Source organism: Epinephelus moara, chromosome 1, assembly GCF_006386435.1.
Source record: "Epinephelus moara isolate mb chromosome 1, YSFRI_EMoa_1.0, whole genome shotgun sequence".
NCBI classification, from domain to species: domain Eukaryota; kingdom Metazoa; phylum Chordata; class Actinopteri; order Perciformes; family Serranidae; genus Epinephelus; species Epinephelus moara.
The window spans coordinates 17932657-17956522 of NC_065506.1; the positions used below are offsets into that span (position 1 = coordinate 17932657).

The window sequence follows — 23866 nt, forward strand, 5'->3', positions numbered from 1 at the left end:
TGAAATACCTGTATTCACCCTTTGTCTGAGACCCTCCCGAAAAAGCCTAGTCTGCTCTGATTGGTCAGAGTTTCTGGGTCCTCTGCATCTGCTCTCTCCAAGCCCCGAGGAATGGCACCAGGCTTCAAAGCCAATTTGACATAGTAGTCAAACATCCCATCACATGATGCCATAGAGCCAAAAAAGACTTTTTTCCATAGACTTACACTGTGAAAGAGACAACTGTAAATCAGTAGATTTTTTTTTGGGAGCGTTGCAACCTCTGCAAAATGACAGGGATGTGATCCATTTGGTTGGATAACATTTAGAAAGTCTAGAAGAGCCACACACTTAAATCATTTTATCCCTATTCCGGTTAGCAAAGAGCTTAACCCGAAGTTAGCCACTGAAAGTCTCTGGTGCACTTGCTCTATGGGCCCCATCCCCGGAAATTTATACCTATTCGAAGTCGAACTCTTTTGGCTTCATATGCCACTGAGCAACTTTAATGGGAATGATCTGGGGCCCTCCTCCAATGCTGTATCCAGTTCTCATTATACATCCATGGTGCTCTCTGCGTCTCTGCACCACAAGTGCAGCCAGGGAAATGACTGTAACAAAGTATAGCGGCACTTTCTGTTGTGAGATATCACCAATAAAAGCTTCTAAACCAAAATCTTCACAACCGGACATTTTTCAGCAGGAATATAATCACAAACCGGACAGATATTTACAACTTCAGCAACCAAGGTCATATGTTTTCCTGGTGTTAGCATGTAGCTATATGTAGCAGTGTACTTGCAACCAGGGAATGATTTTGTATAGAGGCACTTTCTCCCATTAAATATCACCAATAACAGTTTGTGAATACAATTGGACATGCTCCAGCAGGAATATGATCTGAAACTGGGGAGAAATTTACAACATAGGCAACCAAATTCACATGTTTCCCTGATGTTAGCATGTAGCGTTCTGGAAGCAGGTGACCATGTCATAATCTGATGACATATGACCAGTATAGATAATATACAAACAAACACTTGAAACCGACTATTCGGAACTTTCTGAAACCTGAATGTTTCGTTCATAGGGATTACTTTGGTCACCTTTAACATGAACATCCACCTTTTTAATATTATGACAGAAAATAAGCAAAAGTATTAAAGGTCCCATTTGATCGGTGTTAGTAATAAATTTATGAGATATCTTGCGTGCTGGTTTTATATTCTAGCCTGATAATGGCACAGGAAAAATAGTTAAGTTAAGTTTAAGTTTATTTACTTTATTAATCCCCCTGAGGGGAAATTCAATGTTTTCACTCTTGCTTGTCAATTACACACAGGTCCGAAAGACACACACATGCACAAACAGGACCTATACATGCACAAAGTGGAGAGATGTCAGAGTGAGGGGGCTGCCCTTGGTGAGGCGTCCCGAGCAGTTGGGGGGTACGGTGTCTTGCTCAAGGGCACCTCGGCAGTGCCCAGGAGGTGAACCGGCCCCTCTCCAGCCACCAGTCCACGCTCCATATGACGGGGACTTGAACAGGCGACCCTCCGGTTCCCAACCCAAGTCCCTATGGACTGAGCTACAGCCGCCCCACAGCTCATAGAGTTTCCAGACACAAGAGGATTCATGATTTGGGGAGTATGGACGTGCTCTCTTTATTTTGGCAAACTGAGGTTCAGATTTAGAGGTTTCTTGAGTGGGAAGTTTGGTCTAATGCTAACACCAGACGAAAGGTCAGGCTGTCACCAAAAACATTCACGGCCTGCTACTCAGGGAACTTGAATATCCACAGAAGAATTCATGATGTTGTGTCATTTAAAAAGTATGATACATAAAAAATAAAATCCTCCTATTGTTTGTTCATCAAAGACAGTACTGTCTGATAAATGCTTCTCCTCAGAGACTGGGAAAAGTGTATTGAATCCAGATGAAACACATCTGAGTCTTCCATCAGAGTACTGGAAGACAGTACATGCATGACCTGATCATCGTCACTGGGGAAAATCTGGGAGATAAAACAAACTTATGAACATGTAGTGCAGCTGTTTGACTACAAAGCACTTGGTTTACAACGGATGATTTGTGGATAAACAATCCAATTAAATGAAATATCATATATGTTTCTGGAAAACACTAACAGCAAACCACTACTTACGTATCTTGTTTTTATCGCATCTTCAACGCAAACTCGCATGTGTAAATACCATGAGTAATACACACACTCACACTCACACACACTCACACACACACACACACACACACACACACACACACACACATAAAGGATCTAGAGTGAGACTTTGTGCCGCTCTGTAACTTTAAATAAATCTCCCTGGGTAAACAGTGTTTTTAAGAGTCCGCTCCACTGAGGCGTCCATGAGATCTCCTGGCAGACTCAGTGGAGCGCATCAGAGCCAAGGCTGCAACCTCCAGGGCAGACAAACGCACACACGAACACACACGCAGACATGTAATAACAGATGAGGAGAAATGAGGATCAGAATCTTCCCTGATTTGACCACTGAAAAAGATGTAATTGCACGTTTGTAAAAGCAGAATTCTGAAATACTTCCCTACAACTTGACTGGTATTTTCATTTAGCTCGTGAAATTCACAGCACCGCACTACAGAGGCACTACAGGAGCTTTTGGGGGGCACAGAGGGGAGACATGGATACAGTGAGAGACAAGTCATGAGCTACAGTAAATATAGTGAGTTAAATCTCAGAGTGAAAGGTCCCCCTGCAGAGGAGATCCACACTGTCATCACAAGTATTCTTCACTGCCTTCCAACTGTGGCGGCGAGGTCAGCAGTTTCCCAGCAATCCCATTCTTCATGCTGCAGGCAGCTGTGCCATCTTTTTCAGGGTGGGGAGCAGCTTTAAGTGTTAGGATCATGAGGGATTTCCACTACTTTCTCCATGTGTATCCCTCTGGTCTCCTCGTTTTTCAAAAAACACTCGGTTTCTGCTCTGGTTTTCCCACCTGTGCATGTGATACTGACTTCCACAGGATCTACAGGGGCTGGGCCACATGATCTAAAATTGACATTAGGACTCAACAATGAGGACTGCCCCATTGCCCAGGGCAAGTAAAATGCCACGAAGGGCTGGTAAATCTTGCCACTCAATTGCCTGATCTGGCAAGTGGTATAAAAGAATGAAATACATAATTTTTACCCGGGGCTAATGAGGGAAGTAGCTAAGGAGTGAGCCATCTTGCTTCCTCCTCATGTCTGTTTAGAGCTGCACGTGCACAGTACCAATTGGACACTCGGGAGAAAATGGCGGCTGGTAGAGACAAAGTATATGAGCTGAAGTGCAAGCGAGCATTTCAATTATTCTAGAAACAAGAGTTTAGCTAGGTGCCAATCAAGAATATGGGCAGAACTCCAACCAATTGCCCATTTTGACGCAAGTTTGAGAGCAAGGCGGATAAAATGGAGTCATTTTTCATGACAATTTCTATAATTTGTGTTGTTATTTGATAACCAATAATAAATAAAACAATCATCTCATTATTATGAAATGTTCTCCTGGGAAACCTTTGATCCTGGTATTCATTTGACTGCTACTTGAAACACTCCACCCAACCATGTTTGAGCATCTGTAGGAAGTGCTGGTACCCCACCTCACAACCGTCAGGTCTCAAAGGATCTGCCGCCAACAACCCAGTGCCAGACACCACAGGACACCCCCAGAAGTCCTGTGTCCTTGCCTTGATATGTCAGAGCCAAGTTCAACCCAAGGAAGCTCCACCGTGGATCGGGGGTACCAGCCTGTCGCAGGAAAGCTCGATTCAGATTGGGGTCTGGGGAATCTGGAGGCCAGGTCGATGCCTTGAGCTCTTTGTCACGTTCCTCAGGCCATTGCTAAACAGTTTATACAGTGTGGTATGGTGCAATGTCCTGCTGGGGGTGTCACTGCAACAGTGTTTGTGTGGGTGATGAGTGTCAAGTGGCATCCACATTACTAACAGGACCAAAGGGTTCCCAGCAGAACAATGTGCTGTAACGAGAAGATCTATGCTGTTCAATAATGTTTTGGCTGATTTGTGTATATATGGAATTAACAGAGGTGAATGAAAAGAAATTTTAAACTTGTTTTTGGTGTTTTGATGGGAATGATCCTGGTCTTGACTCGATCTCATCCCCTCAAAGTCTTGGTCATGACTTGGTCTCACTTCTGGTGGTCTTGACTACAACACTGGCTCATACTGTATCTCTACCAGTGTATCAGTGTCCTGGTGTTAAGACCACCCCTACAGGAAACAATTCTCATCTTGGGCCATTAAAGTAATTACGGTGTATTTTTATGGGAAAATTATATGAGTCCTGATTTAACTGACATTTTTTTCAAATTATAATTTTACACACTTTAATGATAACAAAACCGGGTATTTGCCAGTAATCCAGATTTCGCAATGTTTTCTACAGGTTTGTTTTTATGTGTGTGCACGCTGAATATCTACACCAACTGGCAATTAAGATTCTTTACAAATTTGGGTAGGCCAGATTTGCATGATTAATGATGAATTCGATTCCATGTTTAACTTGCAAATCAACAAGTAAACAGGCGGTCACTTTAATGTACACTGAACACGGCAATATGAGGCCAACATTTTAAAAGGTTGTGAACTGAACTATAAATTTAGTGCATACACTGTGCAGCCCACATTCAGCCGGGCAGCCCACTGCTTCTGTGCTGTCACATCAGATGTGTTGACGCAGATGTGTTGATGCAAGGTTGCAACAAAGCAACACAGACGTTGGCTGTTCTCTTATCAGCCTGATGCACATGTCTATGCACATGCACGCTTTCACCACAGGAATTTCTACAAACTATTTAAGACTGACGTCTGATAGCACTGAATGACATAGACCAGCTTTCTTCTAGCAAGTTTCACATAACTTATCTTTCAATGTGCCTGGTTTGGGAGTAATATCTGCCTGTGGGTATCTCTTCAACGATAAACACTTAAATCCTGTGAGCTAACACTGGGTGTCTCATTGTTTGTAGGAGACAGCGGTCAGAAAACATGTTGTGATCACACTGGAGAGCTCAGCAGAGGGATTATTTCTCACCATGAGACAGTTTTGTTAACATTTTTACAAGATGATAAAAGTACTTAATGACCACTTAGACATACCCATTAACTAAATAGCAATAAAGTGTAAAGCCGTGTTATTTCAACAGCCAGTGTGGTGATACAAATAAAGATGGTGATATATACAAACAAATGTCTCAGTGTAACTCCCTGCTCATCTTCGTCAGTCCAAGCCATCTTACACCAACAAACCTGTTTAAGTTATCTCCCTCTGATTGGGAAACTTGAAAAACTTGTGAAAACAGAGAAACAGCGGGTAGTCAGAACTTTATAAAACCAAGAGTTTTAGTTCTGTGCAAACTGAGGTTTGAGATAATCGAATCCTTATAAGCGCTAAAATTGATTTTAAAACAATGAATTTGTGCACGCCAAAGATGCAACATGTGAATAGCCCCTTACAGATGATTTTTGCAGTTCAGTGTCACTACTCTAATCAATGTTTTCAGCAGCAGCAGGCAGTTGTTTTCATCTAAAATGTTTTACACACCCACTGTATGCTCGACAGCACACAGATACATGGACAAAGTTAGCGACTAGCTTGTGAACATAGTCGAGTATTTGCTAGACAGATGGTGGAGACCAAAAACAAAGCTGAAAAGGAGAGTGAATATTGAACTCACGTGCATCGGACGAACTTCAGTCTGACTCCATATAAATGCTAATATTGCTTGATGTATACTGTTTGACAAAAGTGTTCCATACTATATGTCAGCTGTTTACAGTTTGTTGCACTGTCCCAAGGTAGCTAAACATTTTTTATTGTAGGTTTACTATCAAATGTCAAACCATTGCTCACTCCAACTTGTTTTAAGTCATTTTAAATTGAATGTCTCTAGGTTTTGGACTGCTGGTCATACAAGCGATTTGAAGAGGTCAAATTGAAAGCACCTTTATCCTGCCTAAAAAGATCTTAATCATTAGTTGCAGCTCTCATCTCCATTGCAGAAAGAACACAGCATCTCATGAAGAGATGCAGGGCTGAAGTCCATTTGGCTGTTCTACTGAGAAAGTACAATTTCCTAAATGAAAAAGGTTCACCTGGCAAATGGTGCTTACATGGCTTACTTGAAACATACCAGACAGATGGTGGAGAGCCTTGTTACTTGTTTTGAATTCCACTTCCAGTGAAATCCAACTTTCAGTTTAGGTGTGATTAGCATTTCCTGGGAGGTATTAATGGGACAGCAGAAAGGTTAAGTAGGGCTGAGTAATCTGGGCACTTGCCATTTCACAGGAACATAGTTTGGGAGCCAATCAGTAAAATGTAAGAAATTCAACAAAGTTTTTTTTTAGCAGCATCAGTTTCTGTCAGAGCTTGAGAGCCTGTGAGTTCACACATCCCTGTTTGAGGATGCCTGGAGGAGCTGCAGATGTAAAGCACTTCTAGGTTAAAATTAAATGTTTGAAATCATTTTTGAACTGAAATTTTGTGCTTATCAGGGCAAAATCCATTTTCTTGATGTAAAGCCTGTGCCACTCTGTGAGATCATCCTTTAATCTTCCTCCACAGTAACAATAATTAATAATTTATGGACTCCTGTTTTCATTGGATTGTACCGTCACAGGATTCCAGCTGTTGCAAATGCCCAGTCATGCATCGCAGCACTGGCTGGCATTAATCTAGTGGTGGTTGCTTGGATGACCTCCACGGGCAGACTTTAAGACCCCTGCTGTGCAAACTACAACGAGCACTCTCGTTCCCAGCCGCTGGGGGCCGCACCAAGGCCTGGTGCATTCTCCTGAGAGGCACACATGGCAATTCAAACACAGAGAGGCGCTCTTACAAAAGGACTTGGCACTTAAAGAATTCAACTGACCATGAATAATGAAATATTTATTGTCTTCCTTTCAAGTAAAATATTCAGGGAATCCGTGGGTTGCTTCTGATCTTTGCAATTCTTGAATGGAGCAAAAAGAAAACTGGAGCAACAAAACAGGCATAAATAAAGTTACCATGATGGTTAATAGCAAAGGCACTTGCTAGCATGGGTCCATGCTCAGGAAATGCATATAAAAATTGCCCTACACTTGGGAATGACTTACGACCTCAGTAATGCTCAGTGACCCAAAAGACAAAGAGGCCAACCTAGAGAAGCCTGAATCTGACAAGTGTTTCAACATACAATACATTCTTTTAACCCAAACCATGGCCCCTGGTGCCTGCTAACGTCACATATTCACCCCCAGACAGGCCAGTCTTATCCCTGAACCTGCCTCTGTCACTCCTCACTTTCCCCATTCTCATTCTAATTGATGCAGCTAGGACAGTCTCGTCCTGGTTGGTCTGTCTTTTCAATATTTCTTCCTTTGCCTTCGTCAACAGAAAATATTGAGCCTTTCCCATTTTTGTTCTGTGCCATCAATCTCTCTCAAAGGCGTTACTCTTGGCGTATGCCTGTGTGTCCATCTGTTTTCTCCGTCTGCGAGCTTCACAACTTTTTGCTTTAATACAGCTGTTTACTTATTTCTGTGTGTCTGACAGACGTCTTTAAAGTTTTGGAATTTCCATCAACATCAGCCTTAAGAGCAAAGGAAAATTATTTGAAGGCTTATTGTAAACAAAGATGTTGGTGGTGCACATAAAAAATTAAAGCACACAGATGCAATTAAATTTCACCATTTCAAATGCTGGTGCGACCAAACTAGCAGGAGAGAGATGTCAATTAATAAAACAGTCCTGTGAGGAGGCCTGTTCAGCCACCATCCACAGTCCACAGAGGAAAATGGAAACAAAACAAAATCACACTGCCATAACAAACAGGCTGCTATTTTCTGAACTTCTATATCTCTCTAAACTAGCTGACATTTTTGGTCATAATCTTGCAATATTAACAATTTTATATAAATGGGAACAAATGTGAAGAAATTTAAACTTTTCATCCCACCAGCAGCTTATGTAAGACAGCATAGCAGCAGCAGCAGTTTAAGGTTTGGTGAGTCGTAACCTGCAGCTCTTAATGACACCTCTGTGCAAAAACCAGAAATACTAGTATGCACTGATATCTGTGACTGTGTGTTTACACTTAATTCTGCAACTGTGGGTGTGTGTCTGTGGTGTGGTGAATGCATTTGTATTTGTCTCCTTTAACTGATCATGTCAAGACTTGAATTTCAAAAAGATTTCTGTGGCTTTCATGACACTACAGATGTACCCAACACAATAATGGAATCAGTTTGAAGATAAAAACAAAAGGGGCCCTATTATGTTTTTCCAAAAGTCACAATGTCGGATGTTTATATAAAATAAGGCTAAAGTTTCAAATAATTAGGGTACACATATGCAGAAGTAATCCTTCTGGGTGACACCTTCAGGCTTCAGATTGTTCAGAATACTTTGTTTCCAACTTTTTTCTCACTTTGGCTACAAAGTAGACAGATTTCTATACATGGTCATCTGCTCCAGGCAAACTACTGCAAGTGTTTACATGACGTAACCTACGCTGCTACATGTAGCCACATGCTAACACCAGGGAAACATGTAATCTTGGCTGCTGATGTTGTTTATTTTTTCTCGATTCCAGATCATATTCCTACAGGAGCATCACCGCTTGCAAAGGTTTTGGATAAGAAGCTTTTACTGGTGATTTTTCACAGTAGAAAGTGTCGCTATACTCCAATACAGTCATTCCCTTGCTTCAAGTACACTGCTACATGTAGCTGCATGCTAAAGTCAGGGAAACAGGTAGTCTTGGTTGCCGATGTGTTTTTTTTTCTGATTTTGGATCATATTCCTATTGGAACACGTCTGGTTGCAAAGATTTTGGTTTAGAAGCTGCTGAGGTTTGTTACAGTCATCTCCGCAGCTGCAATGATGGTGCAGAGATGCTGAGAGCAGCATGTGTGAAGAGAAGTGGATATAGTGTTGGAGGTGGGGTCCTGTTCATTTATGGCTCCGTGTGCCACTGAGCACAGAGAGCCAAAAAAGTTTGACTTCCGAGTATAAAGCTCCGTTCTTCCACATGATGGGGTCAGTAGAGCAAGTGCACTACAGACATCTGCCCAGTGGCTAACATCTGGTTTATCTCTCTGCTAACTTGAATGCGGATAATATTATTTAAATGTTCAGCTCTTCTAGGCTCTCTAAATGTTATCTGACCAAATGGATCACATCCCTGTCATTTCGCAGATGTTGCAATACTCAAAAAAATCCACTGATTACAGTCGTCTCTTTCATAATATAAGTCTAAGGGAAAAAGTCTTTTTGGGCCCAATGTCATGTGACAGGCCTGTAAATTGTAATTCCGCTGTTTGGCTACTATGTCAAATTGGCTTCAAAGCCCCGCACCATTCCTGGGGGCTTGGAGAGCTCAGATTAAATTGGCAATTGTTAACTGGGTTTTGTTTACTTCAATTTTGAAAACCTTTTGAAAACTGGGGTTTTGCCTTAATATGGTTTAAATCTAATTAGTATTTTCAATGTACATACACTATCACGTCATAATCAACAGAAGTCTGTACAATTAGTTTTGAAAAAAAACAACTCTTCATATTATATGTTTTAACTCTTCACATATTTTGGTTCACTGTTTCTTTTCTGGTTCTTTTTTAATTATCATTTCTCACTTTAATATTAACGTTTTATGGCACACACAAGCCTGTTGAGATAACCTATGACTTTTTAGTGGTTGAGGACTATTCCATTGACCTGCATCAGATTTGAAATTTCCACTTGACAAATACAGAAAACCATACTGCCATTTCTGAAAAACCATCAGCAGCTAAAATTTTGACACAAGTCAAGACTGTCACTATGTGTGGCGACATTATCTTAATGAGCCACAGTTCACTCTCGGCTGTCATAAATGTCTCCACACGTTGAAGACGCAGGACGGGAGAGGCTCATTTTCCTGGCTTTATCAAACTATAAAGTCAATTGAACAAAAACTGTGAGAGACTGCTGTCGGTGCGCAGGGCTTATGTTTCCTGCTAGCTTTTGGTTGAATGTGGGGTCTGGGTGTAGATCTCATGCAGGCTATTGTTTCCACATCCTCTGTAGCCTGAGTAATGGCCTTCTGAAAACAGGCTGTCTTTTGTTCTGGCCTCCTCGGCTCCAGAGAGGGATGCCATGGCACTGCTTCCCCTTTCTGGTTGATAGGAGGAGAGGGAGGAGGTGCAGGAGGAGGAGGAGACGGAGGAGGGAGTGAAACCTGTCGCCACCACCGCTGTCTGTTATCAGCAGGAGGCAAGTCACTCTGGGCCCTGGTGCTAATGCAAACTGTGTGTGTGTGTGTGTGTGTGTGTGTGTGTGCATGCATGTGTGTGTCTGTGTTAATCCAGTGTGAGCAAAGAGAGGCTCAGCTCCAGCTCCTCTCACCAGGGTGTAATCAGCATTACTGCCACTCATAAGGCTGAGGAGGGAGAAAGGCCAAAGTCTAGCTATCAGCCAAACATCTCCGCCACTGGCTTAGAGACACAAAAAGACAGACACAAACACACATACACACACACACACACGCTTAGCCAGCCAGCCACCCTCATCCTCACTAAACACTACGTCTCATCATCTCATCACAAACAAAAGAGACGAATTGTTCCCAGGGCCACAAGTTGACACATGCCATTTAAGAAGAGTCCCCTCCACAATGGAGGGCAGAGATACAAAACACAATGTGCGTCTGTGTCTCCGGCCGAGTGGAGGAACAAGGGACGGGGGGCAGCAGAGAAGGACATACAAAGAGACAAACTAGGGATTTTGCGTGTTTTCGTGTGTGTTTACGATCCCAAAGTCAATCAGTCAATGCTTGAAGCTCCGCAGTGTCGTCTCTCTAGCTGAGCTCCACATGCTGGCACTGAGTGATTAATGTGGCCGCCTTGAGTGGGAGACAGTGCATGTAATCAAGCCCAAGCCTGTAATCGCCTTCCATTCCTTTTCATTTGCAATTTCACAGAGGGACAGAGCTGCTGCCAGAACTGCAAGCTCCAGTATTTGGGGGAGAGGAGGTTGGGCATGAAGGAGGAGGAGGGAGGATATTAAGGGTGTTGTGGCGCAAGCATCCCCCGAGGTCTCTCCCTCCAATGCCAAGAACGATACGTCTCTGGCAGGTGCCTGAGGGCCAAACTGTCAACTTTAACAAATTGTGGGTCACTGTGTCTGACAAAAGCCCCTCCTTCTCCTCTCCGAAGCTAGGTGGGATCTTCCACAGAATGCTTCCACACATTGCAGGGCCATACCATGACACACGTGTGTGGGGGGAAAGAAACAAGTGCCCTTTTATGCCTCATTAGCTCACGGTGTGGATTTTCACATGAGGGAATTAGACGGGACACGTTCCTCAGTGAGCCAAGATGTGCTCCATATCTCCAAGCTTCTTAATCGGACAGAGAGTGCATTTTTCTGGAGCCGCTGCCTCTGGATCTCAGAGGGCTGCTTGTCTTCATCTTGCACACACACACACACACACACACACACACACGCTCGCTAAATAAATATGTAATCCGAGTCCATGCACAAGATTTTCATTCTTGGCTTTTTAGACAAAGTAGCAAGCTATAACCACCAGTGTTTAAAACACCATAATCCCTCAACAATTTCTCCCTTCATGGGCACACAGTGATTAACGTGATCTATGAGAAAACAACACACACTTATAACAAGTGGCATGTACAATACACTGAAGAAAGTGAAAGCTTGTTTGCAATGTGAAAGTAAATTCTTAAATTGTTAATTGCCCTACATTTCATCCATGGGTTAAGTACTTTTTTTAATTTAAAGTTTCAAGATGATTTATGTATGACTTCAGAGTGCATTTTTACATTGATTTACATTGTAGTTATATATAATTAGACTATTTTTTATACCTATGTCTTGAATAATTCAGCCTCTGCTGCAATCAAAGAGACATCAGTGTTTCCCGTGTTAAAAACCTAAAGATGTCAAAAGTCTGGACATCAAACTTTGGTCACAGGTAAGTAACTTAATGTTTATGATGGAGGATGTTTGCAGTGTTCTCCATTTGAGTCTCCACTGCATTAGATCCACAGCAGGGAAGTTTCTATCGTGTTGGGCACAAACAAACCCTGAAGGCAGGCCACAACACATCAGGACTGACTGTACTCGATTCAATTTGGGTGATCCAAAGAGGGTGACAACACACAGCCTGCATTCCCCTATTCATTGTTATTCAAATCAGAGGAGACAACACACAATCAGAGGGGGACTCTGGGGATCTCAGCACAGGCAGCGTAAACACACACACACACACACACAGATGAAAAATCCTACACAGATACTCATGGAAAAGCCAGTGCCAAAAATTCCCTCTCTCTTTCATACACACAGGCAAACCAAAAAACATACACACACACACACACACACACACACACACACACACAGAGGGTCCTCAGGGGATCCACTCTGGTCTGGTCGAGCAAAAGACTGCTGCACAATGAGCAGAGGGGGCAGGACAGGAAAAAGGGAGGTGGGACATGAATAAATCATGCCTTTAGGCCACACAGGGCACAGCATAAACACACACATGTTAAAAAAAACAGCCACACCCGCATCATAGCAAACAAATGCAAGTATTTAATACATTAAGATGTGTGCATACATGAACAGTATGCAATCCACACACACACACCACTGCGGCATACAAGGTGTGCTCTCTCTTTCGTAACACACACACACACACACACACACACACACAGAAAAAGTGGGTCTCCAACCTGGGAATGGGACAGGAAAATTAGCAGGGCAGAGAGTTCATGTCATCTGCCTCGCTATTACTGCAGCAAAAGTGTGCCAAAGCTACACACGTACAAAAACACACATTCATGAACGTCTGAGTCAGGCAGACGGGGAAAGCTTCTGCAAACTGAAGTCATGATGCCTCACGCTGTAATCAGGAGCATTATAGCTCCTGTAATTACCTCTAAACATTCATTTGGCTAATAACTTTGGCTCTCTGTGCCACATACAGGGAGCGGTGTGAAATTCCCTGCGATCCCTCAGTGATGACACTGACAGCAGCGGTGCGAAGATGAACTGTTATGGTGTAAAACCTCAGATAACAGGCCAAGGCCTCGCTCTGGTCTCCAAACATGTTTTGAGACAGTATTTAATATGGCACTGTGCTATATTTGACTAGCATGAATCCTTGTTGAAAAAATAAAACCATATCATCAGTGTAATCAGTTTAATGGCTTTTCTTTCATTCTAACAGGTGGCATTTACTTTGCATGGAGTGCAGGACAAAGCAAGTGTGTCCATTTAAAACACTTTGTTTTACAGGTATGTTAGTTTTTCCGATAAAAATGGACTGAATTCAGTCATACAGCCAAGTTTTATGGCTGACGACCTCTTAGCACACACTCAGTCTCACAGTTTAGTGTGTGAGCTGTGAAGCTGTGGATTAGATTTGCAGCTTTTCTTCTAATTTAACGCCACACATATTCCTGTCAAAGCCTCGTGCCTTAGCAGTTGGGATCTACAGAGCCAGAAAAAAGCTGACCGACTGATCTCTAACCTCCAACACTTGACCCTGAGCAGAGACCTGCCTCTTGGGGCAGACAGCCCTGAGGTATCCTGTCAGTCTGTGCAGGAGCCACTTTGGAGACTTGACAGAAACTATCTGAATTCATTAGAAAGCCCCACCCACCACATAAAAGTAACGATGGGCAGGAAGTAAAAATTAATTTGACTTCAACCCCTCAAGGAAAGAAAAAAGATTTCTGTTACAACAACCTTTCAGTTAAAACTAACTGTTAAGATCTACCTCGGTGCCGACTAAGAAGGAGCAACACACGCTCCAACACCGAGCACAGTCTTACAGGTTTAATCCAGTCTGTTAACCTCACAAGCCTCCGTACTCAGCCCTCTACTGCTCAGCTCATCTTGTCATGACAGGAAGGGGGCTGCAACTCTTTCCAAGCAGCCCATGCAATTAGAATCAACTGCGAAGTATTCCCCAAGGACACAGCTGCTCCTAACTTTAGTCAAAACACACATAGTTCAGGCTGCATACTGCAGATTATGGTTCTGTTTCAAGAACACAAGAGTATTACTGATTCACGAGTGTCTACGTGTATCACACACACTGAATACACATTCACATATATGTAGTAATAACATATATTTTCCCAAAGACTGACTCTGACAGTGTGTGTGCAAACTTCTCCCTCCCTCCCGTCCTTTTTCCCAGCGCCGCTTGCTGACCTAACAAAGCCTCTCCACAGTCACCAGCCTGACCCAGTAACCTGCATGCCTCCTATCTGCTGGAGACGTCCAACTATAAGCTCCCATCTGAGCGCTCCCACCGCTGCAGTATGGTGGGACGCGCGAGTCGTGTGACAAACAAAAGCTCCTTTGAGGTGGCAGAACTTAAGATGTGATGTTGCATACATTCTTGTCTCTTATAAGTCACAGTGATATGTTGCTTTACTGACAAAATCAGCTGAGCTAAGCTGGTTTATGCATGTAGACATCACTTGGAAGTTTTGTCTGCTTGATTTTATTTATAACAGGATAAAACACTTATAAATACAGTTAAAAACTTACCCCTTGGTTTCCCTTGAAACAAATGGAGGGTTCACTTGGTAAAGATCCCTGAAGTGAGAGAAAGACTACTGTTACATAGTTGAACATATTCAGAAAAGTCTAGTCCAGTAAACAAACTGATATGTAATGTGTTTACATGTAAACTAAAGTTACATAATCAATAATGCCTGCGTGCTGTTAATGGTCTCCTCAGCAGCTAATTATGAACCTCGGCTACTTGTCAATTAGATAAGTTGGCAGACTGCGGGCTGTGTGTGCTTCACTTTGAAGCACAGGGAAGGTTTCCCAGCAAACAGCTGACGGGCTCGTCTTTCCCGACAACCACAGGGCTCAGTCCTGCCTGTGCGTGCGACTCTGCGATGGAGCCAAGTGATTCAGAGGTGACTGGACACTGGTTTGTGCCACTCTCACTTATTTTCTTTTAATTATACTACAAAGACACGTTATTTTAAGAATAAAATACGACAGAAAAAAGTAATTTAACAACACGGGACAGTGAAACAATTTAGAAAACACAACAGCCCAGCCTACAACTTTAAAAAGAGTGAATCCATCCGCACGCGCACACACACAAACACACGAGGAAAAGGTACCTTGAGGTTCTGGTAAGCCTCCAGAGCTCTGATAGCCGTGTCCGTGAGCTTGACATGGTACAGGGTCCTGTTGGGGCTGTTTTTGTTATTTTTTCCACAGGAGAGCCCGTAGTGGTGCTCCTGCCTGAGTGAAGCCATCGCTGGCTTTTCTCTCTGCCCTGCAATTAAAGCTGCTTTCCTCTGTCGGCTCAACACTCTCCCTGAAACGTCACGGTGTGGGCGGAGAGCTGAGGGCTCTGTGAGCGCTGCAAGACTCTGTCTACACTGTATGTACTCTTTTTAATATTATAGCACATAAAATATCTGGAGAATTCATTCTTACTATATTAAAATGATTTGTTTATGGGATTTTCATATTTGGTCCTAGACAAAATCAAAATCAAGTCAAAAGACAAATCACCTGTAGGATTTCTGTAAAGCAGGGGTAGGCAACCTGCAGCTCTAAAGCCGCATGTGACTCTTTAGACCCTCCTCAGTGGCTCCCTGTGGCTTTGACATAAAATGATATGGAAATGAATAACGGATATTTTTTAACATTCAGATTTTCCTTTGTCATTGTTGTAGACTTAAAGTGTTGCATTCTACAAGTGCAAAAATGTGTACTATACATCAAATTAAACAATGTTTTAACATTTCATCAGTTGTTGATGTTTTGAGCACCTTACCAAGAACAAGCCTGGTGGCGCAGTGGTTGTTCTGCATCAACATTTCATCAACTAGAATGTGCGTCATATGTCTACAACCTGGTGCCTTTCTCTCTAAGTTTTGCTGAACTTCAGTAGCGGTGGCCTGGAGTCTTCTTAGCGAGGCTAGTTATAGATTTCAAATCCAAAAAGGAAAAGTTTTGGAGAAGAATAAAGGATTTAATTAACCTGGAAATCCAGATGCCCCACCCCTAGCAAATTCAAATTTGCACTGCATGGGGATCTGGCCCTGACAAGCAGAGCCCGGTGAATCGCCAATCGGACCAATCAGATCAGTCTATCTGACAGAGGCGGGCTCTGGGCGGGCATAACATGATGACGACAGCGCTGCGCCGTAGGAGTCCAAAAGTAAACAGCCAAGATGGCAGCTGCTGAAGGACCGCCTCCATTCAATTTAGCTTTGGAAGAAACGCCAAGCCAACTACACTTATCTTTTTCCTTGAGAGTTTCCAGGAAGGACGTTTTTGCCGTTTTGCCGACGGGATATGGCAAAAGCATAATATAGGCTATCAGTTAGCCCCACTGTTCGGCAAACAAATGGGGCTTAGTGATCAGTTAGCCCCACTGTTCGGCAAACAAATGGGGCTTAGTGCAATGAATACATCACCTTGTATTTTGCTCTGATTGGCCATCATGCTATCCAATTGTGTGCGGCGGCATTTGAAATGCCTCAGTTAGTGTCGCCCCTTGGGTAGGAAGGGTGTATCGGTGAGGGCCAGACTCAAAATCTTTATAGATTTGAGTCTGGATTTCCAGGCTAGGATTTGATAGCATGTGGACAGGGTCATTTGCTTTCACCACCAACGCTGCAAAGTTAAAGTACTAAATAATTATAAATAGCCCACTGCAGAGTAGGTACCTTAGTAAATTATATTAATGAATGCTCATTTAGACCTACTGGTAATGCTGATGAGCTAATTTAGACTTAAAAGCTGTTATTGTTATTCAAATATGTTTTGCAGCTCCAGACAGATTTTTTTTCTGTTTTTGGCCAACAATAGCTCTTTTAACAGTCAAGGTTGCAGACCCCTGCTGTATAGGATTTATACCTACCTTTTTTCATGTTAAAGCTGCACCATTCCTTTTTTAATTTTATATGAATAATGGGTCAAATGGCAGACAGCTAAGTTAAGGGGAAAGCAGACAACCTTTCACTTGTCGTTTTCCTCAGAGCCTCAGCAAGGTGGGTGGAGTTTTCACAGTCAGGTGTACTTCTGTCATTCCACTGTCTACCATTCCCACTCCTGGGGATAGTAGCTGCAAAGAATGCTGATACTCTTTGGTAAATGGAGATAGCTACTGATAGCTACCATGGAAAACAAAAGTGCTATCCTCTTCTTGGTTTGGTTGCGCAATGGTTGACACACTTCCTTTGTGCCATAAATGGAGCCTTAATTTTCTCAGGAGATCATACAGTACCTGGTGGCAGACAGAAATGCATAGTGAAAGTGAGGCTTGGGCCCCGATTACCCAGACAGCGTTTTGCAGGTTGGGAAAAGCGAGGTGCATCTCACTGACTTTTTTTCTTTTTTAATCGAATGCCAACAGTAAAGAAATGCTTGCTGCCCCTAACCTTCCTGTGTAATCAATCTACCTTTCATTTATTTGACAGTAATTACTATCTAGTTCCTAAAATGGACAGACAGAAGGTACTTGCTGTAGCTCTGGTTGAGGGTGAGAGGCTGTCAGCAAGTAGTTTATTGGGCACAGGGAAACAGAGATCTGTGTGAGTACATGATGCCCTAAAAAAGATGGTGGATCACAGGGACTACCACCAGCTGGTCCAGGAGCTTCGCCTTGATGATGGCAGTTTCAAGTACTGCACTTAAATGCTTCCACACCTGCTGTTTTCTATTGAGATGGTGGTAACAGCAGTTTGTAAAGTCATATAGCTCGCTACCACCAGTTTCTCCCCCACTGTTCACCAACTGTAAACTTGTTGTCGTGACCACCACACATGGCCTGTCTCTCAAATTATCTGTTTGGACAATGGGAAAAAAAGCGGAGATGATGTGGGGCACTTTTCCACTCTGAGTTGATGTTTTTTTCAACTCTGAGTTGAAAGTACTCCAGCAAAAATGCCAGGCGCCTAAGTGCAGAAACGTGTGGCACATAGCAACGCAAAAACAGCAAGCAAAAAGCTTCATTCTCATTAAATACAATTATAAAAATCCACCTCCAGCTGCTAAAACCCTTTCTGTGTGATCAGGGCCCTAGAGACTATTTCTGAGATGTTTTGGGGAGCTGCAATGTTGTCCATCTTTATTATTTATCTATACAGTCTACGTTTTAAAATTGGCAGCATAAACATTCTAAATGGGTCCCTTTGTATTTCTTGTTGGAGTGTTTTACAGTGTATCTCCATCAGTTGACAGGAAGTAAACATGGTTCTCTAGAGAGTAAAGATGGTTTCATATTCTATAGCTATTACACTGTGAAATCAACATTTATAAGAATTTACATGTCATGGTAGACAGAGTCGGCCATGTGTTTGAATCTCCTTGTGCAAAACCAGGAAATGCAATAAGTTGATTATGATGTGTGTAAACACAAACATGGTGAGACACGTGTCACCACATTGTGCAGGCCCTGATCTGAACGGGCTAGTTAACTATTTTAGGAACGACCTAACAAGCTGATCAACATAGCAGTGTATGCTAAAAATGCCAACCATAATAAATGTACCAACTTAAGTGTTTAATGATACACCTACACATAATTGGATAATGATTTTCACTGAGACAAGACTAGGCCTGGCTAGTTTTACAAGCCTGCAAATGCAGCCTCAGTGAGACTGTTTCTATCTTAAAGTCATAGCGCAGGAGCAACACTTTGTAAATGTTGTCCTCTATCAGTGTGATGGGACTGATTTTTTCAAATAAGTAAAATTAAATAATAAAACATGTAGGTTTCAGTTCATGTGCTGACCTTTAAATGCAGGCAATGCTGTTTTAATGCACTGGATCTACAATCGGTACATTTATTTACCATTAAATAGTTAAATTAAATTCTGGAGTTATGGTAGTGACAGTGTAGCTAAATATGTGGGCTACGACAAGACATCCATCCAACTCATATAAATATAATTCAGCTTATTTGCAGACACCACAGTGTGTATGAAAACAAAGTAAAAGTTATTATGTTTGTATAACAATTTTCAGATAACCTGAACTGAAAAGAGAGTGTTTACATCATATGTCACAATTTTAAGCTTGTATATGGGAAACATTCTTGTACCACAAGACACTAATCATAAAAAAGCAATAAATGAAATGAATGAATCGTCTATTTAATTGCATAGACTCTGCTGTGAGTTTATGGAAGCAGCCAAGCTCAATAGTTGGCTAAATAATTAAATCAATTTTAGATAATGGAAATATTTAAATAGATGTATAATTGCTGTAAATACATATTGTTTTTATTTTTTAAATTTTGTTCTACATTGTCTGGTGAACCACGTGAAGAGCTAAAAAAAAAAAAAAGAAAGGAAAAACCAAGCGAGAATCACAATGTGGGTCAGTTTGTAATAATCCTCAACAGGAAAGATGCTTATCCTGACGAGTTAATGGGCTTAGTTATCGTCATTTTTGGCCGTCTGTCCAACTTTCATTTCTCTAGCTGGCTTAAGGCCCAACAGTAAACCAACAGAAACAGAGCACTTAATACTGATACTGAATCCACTGCTGAGCAGACCTGTTTTCTAAAGTCCATGTGTTAAATTTATGCGTCTCACAGCCCAGCCAACATGACCAAGCAGCTTGACAGTGAATCTAAGCAACTTAAGTGTTTGCATAACTGTGAAAAAGCACACAAGTGATGGTGGAGGTTGGCAAAGCAGATGAGTCTGACATGTAAGCCTATTTAGTTAAATTGCTAAGCTACTCCCTGAATGAAAGTACATGGAGGGGGAGGGGTTGCTGGAGGTCAACAGAGAACAGGTGGTGCTGAATCTGAGATTTGGAAAAACTCTGTTTCTTCTGACCACATAATTCTCTACAATCCAATAAACATTGTTTTATTACTGTAGCTATAACTGTAGAAATAATAATGATACTAATTAATTTATACTCATGTGTGTGTGAAAATCCAGCTCCAGAAGTGACTGCATACTTTATATTAGCGCTGAAAACAGCAGTCCTTCCCCCACACATGCACGTAGGCAGTGCGAGATTAACCCATGTCAGCCCCTCCCTCTTCTTTACCTGGCTCGTCTGTCTCATCCACTCATTGTCTGTGGCTTGCCATCTGCTGCATGGGAAACCGCTAATGCACAGCGATCCCCTGGGAGTGACGTTTCACACCTGAGGTCAGTGACTCCCCTGCAACTGGTAAGAAGCAGCTTGTTCATGGTGTACTCTTGTCCTTCATGTTTCCTCTTCTTTAGTGCCGCACAGTGTGGGTTGAATAACTGTAATCGGTCTCTAACATCAGGTTGACATATAGAGATTACATCACAGCCTCATGAGGAGAACATACTGATCTATGAAACATGATATAGACATACATGTCTACATATGGCTCTGCCATGAGTGGGAGGAAGAGAACAGATGTAAAATAAAACGTAGAAATGTACTGAGACATTTTGTCTGCATTAGACTGATGAAACACCTTTGTCAAGAGAACGTATAGTACATTATTAGTTTTATTACATGCAGAGCAAAATGCAATTAGTGTGCATATAGAGCTCCTAATTTATTACTCAGTATATTAAGACTACACTTAATTCAGCCTTAGGACACTTCATTAATTTCAGGTGTAGTTTGGAACTGAAAATATATTCAAAGTATATCATTGACCTCTATCCAACAGGAAGAATGGAGTTTAAGTCTTAAAGTTTATTCCAAGGGAGCTCCAAGTGAGGTTTATTTACTTCAGTGTACTTAATGAAGAAAACTGGAATGAAATAAGCTGCAGTTTGGTGCAACTGCAAAGCCAATATGTGTAGGATGTGATTATAGCATCTGTTAAATTATTCATATGGCATAAGTTTTTGTTAGTGGTAAAATGAGACAATTCCAGTGAAAACTGCTGCAGTCTATGTTTTACTTTCAGCCCATCTCAGTGTCTCCAGGGCAGACCTGGAGAGGGTTGCTAGCACCAGGCTTTGCTGTCTGTGGCAGGAGTTGGGTTTCCATCCAAATGCAAATTTTATCTAAGCATTCAGAAAATAAGCAAAATAAAATGTGTATTTTATGTGCGTTTCCATACACTACTGTTGCGTATATGTATAGCTGCTATAGACATGTATAGCTGCAGCCACATTATGTTTCCAACTGCGCTCACCACCAGTACAAGACAAACCCACCAATGTGAACGTTATTTGAACCCTTCTTCAATGAGACAAACAAAGCAATAATCCACTTTATATTCAATTTTACATGAAGATGTGATTCACCTTATAAGTAACAAGATGTAACCCTTAACCTTACCCTTACCCTAAACTTAACCGCCTGTTTGAGCTTACACTTTATAGCTAGCTAAATGCTAACTTGACATTTTCTCTAGGGCTTTCACTTCTGGACCAAAAGGTGAAGAAGGGGCTGCTTGAGGACTGATGTGTAGGTATGGTGGGCAGGTCACATAGCTGGCTCCAGCCATAGCTACATCTACTCTGCCACTGCGGAGGATGAGGTTCGAAAAGATGATGTCAATAGAGGAGTGCCAGTACCTCAAATGAAGAAAAACAGTGGATGTATAATAACGGAGAGCACACAGAACAATGGAATAAAAGAGTTTTGAACAACTATTATCACAGCTATGTGCCCTTGGATGAGTTCTGCAAACAGCCCTGTGTACATACATAAGCATGTTAAAATCCAGAGATGACGAAGAGAGCTTGCAGTGTCTAATGCAATAACAGTATGTCATGACTGTACATCGTCATTTATTCCATTAATCTGTTTCATGTGCATTCCAGTAGAGCTGGGCCAGAAGGTGAAGCTTTCGATATACTGGTCCATCTACGTCCCAACCGTCACCTATGGTCATGAGCTCTGGGTAGTGACAGAAAGAATGAGATTGCAGATACAAGCGGCCGAAATGAGTTTTCTCTGTGGGGTGGCTGGGCTCAGCCTTAGAGATAGGGTAAGGGGCTTGGACATCCGGAGGGAGCTCGGTGTAGAGCTGCTGCTCCTCGAAAGGGGTCAGTTGAGGTGGTTTGGGCATCTGATCAGGATGCCTCTTGGGCGCCTCCTATTGGAGGTGTTTCAGGCATGTCCCACCAGTAGGAGGCCCCGGGGCAGACCAAGAACACGCTGGAGGGATTACATATCTCATCTGGCCTTGGAACGCCTTGGGGTCCCCCAAAAGGAGCTGGAAAGCGTTGCTGGGGAGAGGGACGTCTGGGGTGCTTTGCTTGACCTCCTGCTCCCACAACCCATCCCTGGATAAGCGTATGAAAAGATGGATGTTTCCATTGCACTCAGTCAATTTTCCTTTTACGGATACATCAACTTTCCCACCTCCCTCAAGCTTCAGTATTTTTATCTGACGATAATTCAGTTTTTTTTTTCTTCAGATTTTTGGCGTGACCGCACAGGTTTTTTTATGTGCAAACTGAAAATACTCATTGAAGAGGTTGATGGAAACACACCTAGTGTCTTTCTTGATACTGCCCATACAAGTCGCCAATGACAGAAATTTTCAGATGTGACGTAAATGGGCTTTGATTAACCCTGAAAGTACAGAGTATCAGGCACTATTTCATTACTGCACCGGTTTAGCATTGCACTCCTATAACATGGTCAGACTGCAGTTTAAAAAAAGGCTAAAAATCAAAGCAGAAGATCTAGAGATATTGTCTTTTTTTATTCCATGTATGCTTCTTTGTTATCAAACCCCAGTGGCTACATTACCCACAATGGTGGGTAACAGCACATTCACTGTGCCTCTGACAGTTCAGTCAGATATTCGGGTGTGCTATGCTTATGCAGCCTTAAGACTCAAACAGAGATGAGGAGCTACAGAGGTTTGGTAAGCTTGATTTTTTAAAATATTTTCTTCCCAAACTTGTGGTCTTCAGACCCAAACGACATGGACTCGAGTGACATGACTTGGGAAAATTTATCAACCTCTGTGTCACATAAGTCTTCATACAACTTTTGCACACATGCAGAAGTACATACTTTGATGTTTGAAATCAGTGCAGTTCCCCTTTAAGGCATCAAACCTCACCAAATTTAGCGCAATCTTCATGATAGTTGTCCAGATGTTAACAGACTACTGTGACACATGTGCAGCTTTGGTATAGATTTACTTTCTAACATGTTCAAACTGAAGCAAAGATGCAACAAAATGAAGTCAATGTCTTTGAAGTTGTTTAGCACAGAGTAAATATGGACATGGAAATAAATAATTTATGTAGTCATTAAGTTCAAAGGCACTGGCGTTGTAAACCAGATAGGTGTGACCCGACAAACCTGATCAACATTTCTCATTAGTTGACTGTGTAGAGTCCACAGTGAATGTGCTGTTCCCATCACTCTCCACCAAATGCATGGAAGATTAGTGTATTAATTAAAAACGCCACAGATTTCAGCTCAGATTGGCTTCATCCATTTACGTGTCATTAAGAAGAAGTAAACTTTTTCTACTTGACTATAGAGTAGGCTGTATTCACACACACAAACACATATATATATATGTAGACACTAAAGGCATATGTTTTCTGAATTGAATGATACACCCAAAAACACAAACACACACTCAGGATGCACAAAGTACGCAGCACTGCATGTTTCACTGTGAAAACACAAATTTCCACAAAGACGGTGCAAATGACTCAAAGGCTGAGGCTTAGAGGGGACGTGTAATGTGCACATTCAGTGTGCGTGTACACACACACACACACACACACACACACACACACACACACACACACACACACACACACACATTGTTATTTCAGCTGGCAGAGAAGGTGTATCTGGCAGAGTTAGAAGTGCTTATGAATCTGGGAAAGGTATCGGGTTAGACACACTA

At 42.1% G+C, this 23866-nt stretch overlaps 1 protein-coding gene across 1 annotated transcript in view; it reads right to left on the bottom strand.

Annotated features, from left to right (window-relative positions):
* The window catches only part of LOC126393504 (RNA polymerase II elongation factor ELL2-like), a 30891-nt gene extending 15536 nt beyond the window's left edge, over window positions 1-15355 (bottom strand). Inside the window, exons 1-2 of the mRNA XM_050049697.1 lie at window positions 15183-15355; window positions 14590-14637 (exon numbers count right to left, since the gene is read on the bottom strand). Coding sequence (XP_049905654.1) covers window positions 14590-14637; window positions 15183-15320 — 186 coding nt within the window. The 5' untranslated portion in view covers window positions 15321-15355. The remainder of the gene's footprint in view (window positions 1-14589; window positions 14638-15182) is intronic.
* Between the last annotated feature and the right edge of the window lie 8511 nt (window positions 15356-23866).